Raw genomic sequence first — 12,852 nt, forward strand, 5'->3', positions numbered from 1 at the left:
TCTAAGGGATCCGACGCTCTCTTCTGGCCCCTGCGGGCACCAGGCCTACAGGCAAAACACCACACATATTAAATAAAAATAAGTCTTTTTTAAAAAAGAGATTACCCGCTCAACTTACTGGTTCTTTCTCTCACCCAACGGCCTTCCCGTTTCCCCACTCACCTCCCAGGTGCCTCACATGCCCACAAGGGCTTCCTGACAGTGCACGCTGGAAGGACTAGTTCGAAACCTAATTATGCCCAGCTGCACGCATTTTTGGTAATTTACATGTCAACATGAGTCTGGCTGGGAAAACCCGAGATGAGCTCTGCCACAAAACTAAAAGGCAGCCCCTGAAGGCGCTTTTATCTTAAAAGCCCCAACTAAGTGACCTACCTAACTCGGCTGTTTAATTTTCACAATGTAAGTGTCAGGTAAAGTGTAGGAACAATGACTGACTGCTGGAGTCAAGGAAGGGTCCTCTACGAGTACAATTTGTACCCACACTGTTTTGCTGTGCATTTTCCCCCTTCCCTTATAGGCAATAGAAATTCTTCCTTAAAAGGAGTAAGAAAGTATCTAATGGTGCAGGCTCCGAGGTTGCTCCCCAAACCTGACAAGCGTATTCTTGAAGACCTTTCTGCATGATACATAATTTTAAAAACAAGATTATTGGGTGGAATGGCTAAGATGCCTCAGCTAACCACTCAAAATATATAGCTAAAGTGCAGCCATGTTTGTTTACCATCCAGGTAAACGGCAGACTTTCCTCAGGGACCTGGCTCATGGCTCTTTTTTAGAGGTTCTTGCTCTTGTGTGGAGAGGTTTCCACAGGTTCAAGACAGCAGGAAAGGAAAAGGCACGGAGGAGGCCCTTTCAAACCTATGAGACACACCACAGATTGTAATGCCTAAGGCAGACTTTGGTAAGCAGAGAGGGCTAGTTCACCACAGCAATGCTTCCCCACTCATCACGAAAGCCAATGCTTCAAAAGTTGAACCAGTTGGGCAACGAAGCTCTGTCTCATCTACCATGCTCGCCTGACCTCTCACGATCAGACTACCATTTCTTCACACATCCGGACAGCCTTGAACACAACCAGAAGGATGCATGCTCCCCAGGACTTTTGTCAAACCTCACAGCAGGATTTTTTTTTAACACTGCAGGAATAAACAAACTTATTTCACCCTGTCAAAAAAAAAAGTGTTGATTGTAATGATGCCTATTTTATGTAACAAGCATATATTTGAGTTAGGTATGGTGGTGTATCTCTGAGTCCCAGCATGGATACATTGATACATAGGCCAGCAGAGACTATGTATCAATTCCAGGACAGCCAGCGCTACATAGTCAGACCCTACATTTAAAAGGGAAAAAGAAACGGGGCAGTGGGGGTGCACACCTTTAGTCCCAGCACTTAGGGAGGTGGAGACAGGCAGACTGCCGTGAGTTAGAGGCCAGCATGGTCTACAAAGCGAGTCCAGGACAGCCAAAATGTAAATAAATAAATAAATAAATAAATAAATAAATAAATAAATAAATAAATAAATAAATAAATAAATAAATAAATAAATGAATAGATGTATACATGTATGTTTGGGCCTAATAATGACTTAAAATTCATGGTCTGAAACTATAACCAAATACACTAGGGCAAGAGTCCTAGCCCACTTCACCAGACTTCATAGAAGAGTGAGGCTATCAAAGAATAGTGGGTTTCCAGTGAACATAGTAACTAGAACAGGAAGGGCAGGGCATGCTAGGGATTACCAATTACATGAAGCATCTTTGTGGTTTTTCTTTCCATGCTTCCTCTTACATTTTCTTTGAAACTGATGTTGTAACCTAAGATTTCCCCAAACTTGTTTAATGGTATGTCTGTGTCATTTAATTAAATAGTTTTGGGTAAGAAGACCCAATCACACTGAGAGACACACAGAAAATAAGTGAAATAATTAAGAGATTTTAAAAAAATACACTTTCTGTTTGACTTGCTGACTTGAGTTTCATTTAAAAAAAATATCATCATCATATGGGGGCTGGAGAGAGGGGTAAAAGTTTGCTCTTGCAAAGGACCTGGGTATGATTTCTAGAGTTACAGACAGTTGTGAGATGCCTCTTCTGACCTCCCCAGGCACCAAGCACATACATGGTACACTCCCATACATACAAACAAAAACATTCATACATAAAATTGATTCATTACATGAATTTTGAACTTGGATTTGGGGGCTCTGAAAAAGCCCCAAACATAATTCTTCCACTTTGTATTACATACCATTCTTAAAGTTGATGATTATAGAGTGAAAATATTGATCAACTCTAAAAATATCTTTATGTTCTGCAAAATCAAATATTCAGCCAAGATTTAATTGTTTCTGTTTTTGTTTTTATTACAGAGTCTTGCATTTGTTCCTAGGTTTGCCTGGAACTCTATGTCCCTTAATAGCCTCAAACATGTAATGATTCTCTTGTCTTAGCCTCTCAAGCGTCAGCGCTATTTATAGGTGTGAGCCAGCATATCTGGTTCAAGACTTAATTCTGCATATAACACTAAACACATCCATCTCATTAGTGTACGGATTGGCTATTGTCTTTAATAAATGTTAAAGTATGTATAGTAAGGAATTGGTTTTAAACAAATTTATGATTATCAAATAGTCACCTCCCCCTGAGAGGGGAGCAGCCTTACCAGGCCACAGAAGAAGACAGTGCAGCCACTCCTGATGAGACTTAATTGACTAGGATCAGAAGGAAGGAAAAGAAGACCTCCCCTATCAGTGGACTTGGGGAGGGGCATGCGTGCAGAGGGGGGAGGAAGGGAGGGATTGGGATGGGAGGAGGGAGGGAACCACAGGGGGCATACAAAGTGAATAATGTGTAATTAATAAAGAATTTAAAAAAATAAAAAAGTTTGATTTGTATATCTATACATATAGAATTGGATAAAAATTTCTCAAGTGAGCTGGGCAGTGATGGTGCATGTCTTTAATCCCAGCACTTGGGAGATGACAAGGAGAATTCACAGAGCTTGTATCTGAGTTGGTAGAGGAAGGGCTTGAGATTATAGACAAGGAGCCATTACTGAAAATGAAAGCAAGAATACAGTAGGATCTTAAGAGGAAGTTGGTGTTGAACTCCAGGTTCAAGGCCAGCCTGGTCTACATAGTGAGTTCCAGAACAGCCAGGGTTACCCAAAGAAACCCTGTCTCAGAGGGAAAAAAATTAATTCTCAGGTGAAAAGGAGTCTCGAGTAGAAAATGTTTGAGCCCTAATATAGACCAGAAGATGTGATGGTGGAGGCTGGCCAAAATCTGGACTTCCACCCACAGAGAATTTTCGCTGGAGTAAACCTCTTAGAATAGATTAAAGTTACCGGCTTTCCCAGAAATGGGATGTAACCAGCACCAGGCAACAAGTCTGTGAAGAGAGATGTCCTGCCATAGCTTCTTAGAAAGGGAAAAGTTCTCCTTTGTGCCTTCATTGTCCACTCAGCTACCCTGCCTCCAGAAATGAGTATACAACCATTATGCAGAAGCCTTGCCAGTAGCACAAGCTAAGAATCTAGGTCCGAGAGACAGAGCCACCAAACCAGTTCTGAGCCTCTTTCCAGACTGTTTACTTGAGAGTGAAATTCATTTTTTTCCAGCTGCTGACATCTCAGGCTCTCATTATGTTTGTAATCCTAGCTGCCCGTTACAGGGATGGGGTGTAGACTCTGGTGATAGTAGAGGAAAAAAATCTTGTTTTTATAACTAATTTGGGAGATGACAAAGAGAACTTAGCTTGTTTCTGAGTTGGTAAAGCAAGGGCTTGAGATCATAGACAAGGGAAGTGGGAGCAGGAATACAGATGGACTTGATGTTGAAGACCATTTTATTTTATTTTCTGAAAAAGATCTTACTATATAGGTCAAACTGGCTTCTGCCTCAGCCTCCTGAGTACTGACTGGTTTTCTGGGTAGGTACCGCTATGCCTGCCAGACTGTACAAGCTGTCCTCTGACTTTTACATGCACAAGCACAGAATTCAGAATGCTTTTTAAAGGGCTAGAAAAATGGCTCACTAATAGAGCGCTTGCTGCTCTTTCCGAGGGCCCAGCTCGCATTCCCAGCACCATCTGTAACTCCAGCTCCAGGGGACCCAATGCCTTCTTCTAGCCTTCAAGGGCACCAGGCACCCATGTGGTACACATACATGCATACATGCAGGCAAAACATGTAAAATAAAAACAAATAAATGAAACCAGACACGGTGCCACATGCCTGTAACCCCAGCACTCAGGGAGGCAAAGGCAGGTGGACCTCTGGGAGTTTGAGGCCAGCAAGTCCAGAATAGCCAAGGCTACATGAAGAATAGAAAGACAGACAGATAAACAAATGAGAGAACAAACGAAAAAGTGTTTTTAAGAATGAAAAAAAGAAATGATCACTAATAGCAAAATTCCAAGGGATAATTGAGAATGGAGTGGGGACACTTAAGACTATTTCTCAACTCAGCACTCAGCTCCTATTTCCCTAGGACATGTGGCCCATCCCACAAGGGCAGAGTGGCTTAGACAGGTCCAAAGAAGTGCAGCATTTTGGTCTTGTGCTAGAGTCTTGCTATGGTTTTGAATGTGTCCCTTCAAAAATCATGTGTTGAAAACTTAGTCCTAACGCACCAATGCTGGGAAATTGGGGCTCAGTGCAGAGCATGTATGCAGACAGATCACAAGGCCTCCTCATCCACAGATTAATGCTAAGTACAAAAGAGCCTGAGGCTGTAAACCTACTGTTCTCTTCCTACCACTCTAGGATACACTAAACCTGGGCCTCACCACATGCCATCTCTTAATCATGGACTCCTCAGCCTCCACACCAAGAGCCAAGAGATTTCTGTTCATTATAAATTATCCATTCTTAGGTATTCTATTAAAACAATACGAAATGAGCTAACACAATCACCAAAGGGAATATAAAGCCAATGCTCTGGCATTCCGTTTTCCAAAGACATGTCCAAATGATGTTAGTGACAAGGCAGACTCCAAAACTTTGTTTTAAAGAAGCTGGTGTCAACAACTTAGCTTCCAGACCCACAGTCAGACCCACACTAAGCTACGCTTGACTGCTCTTTGACATTTGCTCTGCAAAGGCAGACTGTCTGTTTTCACATAAAAGAGTGGCTACACACCCACTCTCCTCCCTTCAGTCATAACAAAGTCTGATATTCGCTATTTGCTACTGATTCGACCTAGCAACCGATTTTTGTCCCAAAGGTATACAAGTGTTATTCAAACAGCAACCCAAAGACATTAATTTTATCTTTTTTCTCAAGGTAAAATTCGTTTTCTTTTCCCTCCAAAACTAGACATTGTAAATTGGTAGCCTAAGATCTTGATGTTGGCAGACATGATTTGTAAAGTCTATGTAAAATATAATAACTTTTTAGTGTTTATAAAGCAAACGTCATAACAGAACATGCACGCCACAAGTTCCCTACAGTCTACATAGTTTGTTAGAGACACAATTTATATACCATGAAATTCCTAGAATTTACAATTCAGTGTTTTTTTAAATATATTCACCAAGTTGTAAAAATGCCAGTACTATCTAATCCTAGAACAGCTTCAGTTACCTTCCCCCTTAAAACCTAAACCCATTTTCAGTCATCTCCTATTTCCTCAGCCCTTAGGAACTACTAGGCTACTTCCTCTAAAAGTTCCACCCACGATAGACAGTTCACACTTAAGGAGCCACGCAGTGGCCTTTTAGATCTGCCTTCTCTCATAGCATAATGTCTTCAAGGCTCACAGTTTCAATTTTGATGAAATCCAACTGATCTATTTTTACTTTTGTCATATGTGATTTCGGTGACTGGGTAAGATGGCTAAGAAACTACAATCTAGTCTAGCCCAGATTCACAAAAACATAACATGATTTGTTCTACAGTTTCATAACTGCATATTAAATTTAGAGCTTTGGTGCATGCCCAGTTAATTAAAAATGTTGAATACTTACTTATTTTTAATTTATTTACTTGTGAGTGAGTGCCTGCATGTATGCATGTATATGTACCATGTGCGTGCCTGGTGACTTGAATGTCAGAAAAATATGTAGATCTCCTGGAATCGGAACTACAATATAGAGACGCCATGTGGGTTCGGGAACCAAACCTCTGAATGTGGTCATCTGAAAAAAACAGCCAGTGCTCTTAGCCACTGAGCCATCTTTTCAGCCTGAGTTAATTAGGAATTTTGAAAAAATACTATGAGGAAACTTTTTGAAATTTTTTCTATTTTTTTTTTTTTTGTACATGGGTATCCAGTTGTCCTGAAACCATTTATAAAAGATTATTCTTTTCCCTGTTGACTTGTATTAGTCAAATAAGGACCAGCCTTGTAAACAGAGCAGCCTAAGAAACTACTGGAATCATCAAACATTGCAAAGTTCCTAGGAGCTGTCTCTGAAGATGCTAAAAACCTGGAGTAGAAGGCCCACCCCTTTGAACACATCAGTCTTGGGTAGGGCCTGGGAATGGGTTCTGTTAATCTTCTAGATCTACCTCAGGGTCTTTGTAAGGTACTGTTCTCTCTGCTGGAAACATTGTTCTTCCAATTTTTCTCAGATTCCTTTTCTCCCTCCCAGCTCACTCAACCCCTTTTCATAAGTCTAAGGTTCAATGCTTACCCAGCTCCAACCCTTGCTGTCCCCATCCCCGGCTTCTACGTGCTCACAGCCACTTGATGTGCTCACAGCCACCTGACTTCCCTGGGTTTTACATTTACGGTTCCAATCACAGCCCATTAAAACATTGTTAACAAAAACTTAGTTTGTACTCTGGCACAAATATGCTAATTATACAACTCTGCGCATAGACTATCAGTGAGTAAATACATTCATATTTTTGTTTTCGTTTTGAGAAAGGATCTCGAGAGCTAACCCTGTGACTCCTACAAAGAGCAGAATGGCCTCAAACTCACAAAGATCCACCTGCTTCTGCCTCTGAGTTAAAGGCATGGAACTCCATGAGTTTGAGGCCAGCCTGGTCTACAGAGTGAGTTCCAGGAGAGCCAGGGCTACTCAGAGATTCCATGTCTTGGAAAGAGAGAGAAGAGAAGAAAAAGAAAAGAAAGAAAAGGAGAAAGAAAGAAAGAAAGAAAGAAAGAAAGAAAGAAAGAAAGAAAGAAAGAAAGAAAGAAAGAAAGAAAATGCTGAGCTGGGCACAGTGCCACACCTATCATTCCATAACTTGGGAGGCTAAGGCAAGAGCATTGTGAGCTTGGGATACATAATGATAGCTACTGAAAGAAAAAGGGGGGAGAGAAAGAGAGAGGGAGAGAGAGAGGGAGGGAGAGAAGGAAGAAGAAACCTAAAGGTGTTTCAAAACAGATTTGAGGCATACTTTATATTAATTCACATTTTAAGCTCAATGTGTTTTGATGGATATATAGTCCACCATCACCACACTAAAAGCAGAATGGAAAAAAAAAAAAAAGATTCAAGTCACAATAGGTCCATTTATTGAGAACTTGATATCTGTAAGCAAATCAAGACTTTACACTGCTATTCTCAGAGGTCGCCTTTGGGAATGTTACAGCTCAAAAACCACAGCACCTTCAAAACAGGAAGCTGCTGAAATACAGAATTAAGCTCTAGTCCAAGACTAAAGGCCAAAGAAACTAAACTAGGAAGCTGCATTAACTCAAAAACAAACAAACAAACAAACAAACAAAAAAAACACCATCGTGTAAAAGGGGAGACAGGCAGACGATCAAAACTTTATAACCAAGGTCACCATAGCAGTCTGCTTCTCACTGGTGCTTATAAACCACCTTATTATCAACAAACAACAGAAACCCGCCTAAGCAGAAAAACGACCTACTGAATCAGAGGCTTTCCCAGAATCATTAGAAGGAGTCTTTAAGAATCTAAGTCTAAAACCAGGCACGGTGACACAGGCCTGTAACCCTAGGTCTAGGGAGGCAAAGGCAGAAGGATTTGCTGCAAGTTTGTGGCCACCCTGGAGTTGCAGACCACCCAGGGTTATCTAGTAAGACACCGACTTACCAAAAGAGTCTAGTTTAAATGCTTGCTAGGAATAATGACACACACAACACAGAAAGATCCAGTGAAGGTCTCCTTACAGTCCCTTCTGGAATTTCAAATCAAAATTTGCTATGCATGCTTCCCTTGGTGGAACCTAGGTCAAATGACCACAGCTTTTGCTGCAATGAAAACAAGGTGGAATGTGCAAAGTACCGAAACTGAGAGAGAGAGGCAATGGTAAAAGTAACTTTTATTCACCTGGAGCCATCGTCTCTAGGCAATAAGCCTTTGCGTGCTAACCTAGACCTAGACCTGGAAGCTTCTATCCTCAGTACAATCTTATCTAGGCCTAGAATGCTTTCAGTCTCTGAGACTTACTGCTAAATAAGCTCACCCTTTCTAGTTCTTTCTGAACTCTAGCTGGCTGGTTCAACTCAGCTGTTTGCACTCAAACTCCTCTCCAAGCTGATTGATTCAATCTGGCTTCTCTCAGTTTCTCACTGAATTGCTCTGCTTGGCCTCAAACTAACTCCAGCAGTCTGTTCTAATCTTTTGGCTCCTGCTCATATTCTGGCTCATTCTGTCTTCACCTGTGTCTAGCTTCTTCTCGCTCTGCAACCTCTCTGTAAAACTCTCTGGAGGTGGGGGGAGGAACTGCCTTCTCTTTCCTCAATCTCTGTGCAGCTCCTTTAAGAAGCTTCCCTTTCCTCTCTTTTCACGAGAGTTGGGCATATCCTAGTCTGTCTGATCTTTCTCTGATCTATCACTTTTTTTTTTTTTTTTTTTTTTTGCCACTCAATTAAACATCATTTTCAAACATGGATGGTTCCTTCTACAAACTTTACCTTCATTGTTTGGGATTAAAGGCATGTACCACCATACCTGGACCCAAACATTTCTTTACCTGAAACTCAGAGATCTGCTTGCCTCTGTCTCCGGGGATTAAACGTGTGTGCCACCACTGCCCAGGCTGCTTGCATTCCAGCCAGATCACACAGACCTAGAAGGTCTTTGGATGTGATCTCGTGCCAGAACAGCCATGTTCTGAATTAAAATTCCACTACTGTACTGACTGCTCCGTCGGGGCTCGCAGGCTTCCATCTGCTCCAGATTCCACGTACGCTCCGGCCACCACAAAAATCCGTCCCTTCTGCCGTTACAAGTAGAAGGAATGTTCTGTGCTTTAGAGATAGCAGCAAGACTAAATTAACACTTTGAAGTCTCACTTTGTAATTATGGTAATGGGACCCCGCTGTGATAGCGAACAGGCCACAAGTTACTGGGGCTGCTGTGTAAAAAACCTGACAGTGTTGGTAGGCCACAGGGGCTGGAATTCAAGAAGCCACTCGGGAATTTTTCTGGCCCCTCATCACAAAGCTCACATTATTTTTCCAAAGACATTTCTTCTTGAATCCACCTGGCACTTTTTCAGATAAGCCGAAGAGGAATCTGCTTTAATAATGCAAGAGCTGCTGACGGAGACCCTGAGGTAGTCGATTAGACATTAGAGATTTTAAGCATGAGAACAGAGATCTGTGAATTCAGCATCTGTATTTGCTTTCAGCAGTGAGGAGAACTTTAGGAGGTGCAAGCTGAGCTGTTTGACAGTGATGGCTCTGCCTGGCTTCCTCCCACCTTTCCACCAAAACTCTCATGCTCGTGCCCAGGAATCTGCCAACTTTTATTTTGCTGGATTTCTTAACATACAGCTGCTTGCTTTGTTCCCAAAATGCTCTCCTCTTTAGAGTGAAGGCTAACACTTCACTCTCTCCTGGACTCCACTCTCCCTTGATTGGTCCTTCCTAGGTTGCTTCCTGGGAGATTCCTCTTACCCACAAACCCTCAACTGATGTATCTCTGGCATTTGTTCATTATGGCAGACCAGTCACATCTTAAGTATAAGTTGTTTACCTGCAAGTGTGTGTGTGTGTGTGTGTGTGTGTGTGTGTAACGCGCGCGTGCGTTACAGTCTAGGGATCTTGATTGGTTTCTTTTTCTCCCAGTTAAAGAATTAAGAAGCAGGATAAGTCTTGAGTGCAACAGGGTACAGCAGAGCAATCTCAATCACCACAGATAGGGACAGATGCAATCAACAGCTGAAGAAAGGTCTTTGGGGGTGAGGAACCATACACACATGTAAACAGACTCACAGAGAAAAAGACCTTCTAAAAAGACCGAAAACTCAGCCTCTTCTTGAGGGCTAGGGTTCGTAAGTCTCCAAAGACAGTTTGTAGAAAGTCAGTTTATAAGAAAAGAGGGTGGTCGGTTGGCATACAACTGTGGTTACTGTGTGGCACGTCCTGAACTGGCTTTGGACTTATTGAGCCAGTCCATTCGCAGGATGCCTGCTGGTAGGAGAGAGATGCCTAAAGCATCTCTCTAAGGCATTTGTTTTAAGCTGCCAGGCTTTTGTCTCACGTCAGGAGGGTGAGGAAGATGATTATAGACAGTTCTGAGCAGCAATGTGGGTGCTGGTAACCAAACCTGGGTCCTCTACAAAAGCAGCAAGTGCTTTTAACTGCTGAGACGTCTCTTCAACCCCCACCTTCTTACAGCTCCACCCCAACTCTGACCATCCTCTAGAAAGCCCTGCTTGCTTCTCCACCTTTGTTCTAAGTGCCTCGTCTTCCTTTTGTAGGTATCTCAAACCCATCATGTTAAAGAAAAAGTTTATTTCATCTTCAAATCTGTTTTCTGCCTGGCATGGAGGCACACACCTTTAACCTCATCATTCTGGAGGGAGAGGCAAGCATATCTCTTTGAGTTCAGTGCCAGCCTGGTCTACAAGTTCTAGGACAGTTCTCTATTGACTGCAAAATTTGTATTCGTGACACCAGAAAAGATAGGTGAATGGTCCTAGTGACAATGGGGGGCATGTTAGAAGTATTAAGATTTGGTGCCTTGGCACTAATAGTTCTCCACCTCTGTAGATGTGGTGTTTATCTTTGAGTCAGATTTACTTCTGGTCCTAAAACCCTAAATACTACCTTAATCACAACACAGAAACCTGCAGATCTGACTACAAGGAATGCCTGTAAAAAAAATACACAGATCTACCCAGCTCCTGCCTCAGCTCCAAGGACTCAGAGCTCTTCCATGGAGGAGTTTAGGAACTGCTTTTGACAAGTCACCCAAGTGATTTCATAACCAGGTAGTTTTGAGAAACCCTACTACGCCAGCTGAGGAAATGGTTTGGAGAGGGGCAAGACGTGAGACTGATGGCTCAGAAGCTCAAGACTGCCTTAGGAAAGCGACCGTGTAATCGGCTAACTGTGCCGGTAAAGCTGGAGCTAACCAGCATTCTTAGCTGCACTTGTCCGTTCACCTATGTCTTGCTCCAGGACCGACTCTGCTCTCCCCCACCTGCCGAACACTATTTGCCAGAAGACTTCCCCTGAAGACTTCCTGATAGACGTTGGTCTGCAGAAGGGATCCCAAGGATTACCAGGTGGGAACAAAGCACTTACAGGTGCAAAGCTGATACCACAGGACCCGGATCATAAGAGAAGATTCTGAACAGGCCCTTTCCCCCCTTCCTGAACAAACATGAAAGTCCAACCACTTACCCAACGCGGAGAGCCTCTTCAGCAAGCCGGCTTCTCGGATGGCGGCGGGACCATATTCCACTCCTTTCTTTTTCTGTGAATCATGCAAACCCCCAGATACACGGGAAAGGTGAGGAAAGGGGCAGGGACACTTTGCCACGGAAATCTGTGACGACACACTCGAGTCCCTAACCGCTTCCCCCGCAGACCTTCCACAGCATCAAAACTTCCACCGCAGGGGGCTGCTCGCTTCATCACATTAATGGGTGGAGGAGGGAAAGTTCCGAAAGCGGTTGAATGCGGTTATGAGCCGCTGACCCGGAGTGTGCGGCTGGCTGGAGCCGGCACCTAGCTTCCCCATCAGCGAGGGCGCCCTCCGCGACAGCGGTTTCCTTTCACTGAAGACAGAACAAAGCCCCTCGGGTCCTCCCGCGAGCCGGAAAGGCAAGCGCCGGTTTCTTTCCAGGTTAATGCGCTTTCTACAGGAATAGATCCTGGAGGCTTCCTTAATCCCCAGCCGCAGCCTCTCACCGCCTCTCCCTCCCCTCCATCACCCCAAGCTGCAAATGCCCACCCCTGCGTCGTTCTGGGGAGGCCGCAGACGCCCGCTGCCCTGTCCCTCGCCTCCCGCCTGTCCCTCACCTGCACCGTCTCCACCGAGGCCAGGGAATCCCGCGAGCGCCCCAGGTGCCCCCCGCGTTTCTCCTCCACTCTCTCGGGGCTCCCTACCCCGCCGGCTCAGGTCGCAGCTCTCACCTGTCCCTGCGAGAAAGGGGCTCCGACGACCGCCACAGAGTGGACGGATCTCGTCAGGACGCGCGGCGCTTGCCCGTGGAGGAGGCGCGACACGCTGCTCCTCAGAAACATGATTGGCAGGGAGGGGATCGCCGCGGGAGGAGCGACCAGGTACCACCCGGGACCGCGAGTGAGCGCCGCCGCCCGCAGCTTCCCTGCTCTACTCGGCGAGCGCCCCGCCCAGTGACGTCAGCGCCGCTCGGACACGCCCCCAGCCGGCCCCTGGCACACCTTCTCCGAGGACCACGTTTCTCCGGGGCCTGGGACGAGCCTGCTGTTGAGTCACCGGAGTGGTGACTGTCTCTTCCTGGTCACGCCCCTCCCCCCCATCCTAGCCACGAGGACCGTCTATAAAGACGCAGGTCAGGTCGGAGTGGCACCTCAGCAGAACACCCACAGGTACCCGCTGCAGGCGCTGTCTGGACTGAAGAGTTGGCACGGGCCCGACTATGGCCTGGCTGCACCCACCTTCACCAAACCAGCATCCACCTGCAGCTTTCCATCTCA

At 44.6% G+C, this 12,852-nt stretch overlaps 1 protein-coding gene across 2 annotated transcripts in view; it reads right to left on the bottom strand.

The window, feature by feature from the left end:
- The window catches only part of Arg2 (arginase 2), a 25,176-nt gene extending 12,664 nt beyond the window's left edge, over positions 1–12,512 (bottom strand). For both annotated transcript variants that reach the window (XM_055595326.1, XM_055595327.1), the window contains exons 1-2: positions 12,307–12,512; positions 11,572–11,644 (exon numbers count right to left, since the gene is read on the bottom strand). In XM_055595326.1, the coding sequence (XP_055451301.1) occupies positions 11,572–11,644; positions 12,307–12,417 (184 nt within the window). In that variant the 5' untranslated portion in view covers positions 12,418–12,512. The remainder of the gene's footprint in view (positions 1–11,571; positions 11,645–12,306) is intronic.
- Positions 12,513–12,852: the final 340 nt, after the last annotated feature.

The sequence above is a fragment of the Psammomys obesus genome, unplaced genomic scaffold (genome assembly GCF_907164565.1).
Source record: "Psammomys obesus unplaced genomic scaffold, mPsaObe1.curated_primary_1811, whole genome shotgun sequence".
NCBI classification, from domain to species: Eukaryota; Metazoa; Chordata; class Mammalia; order Rodentia; family Muridae; genus Psammomys; species Psammomys obesus.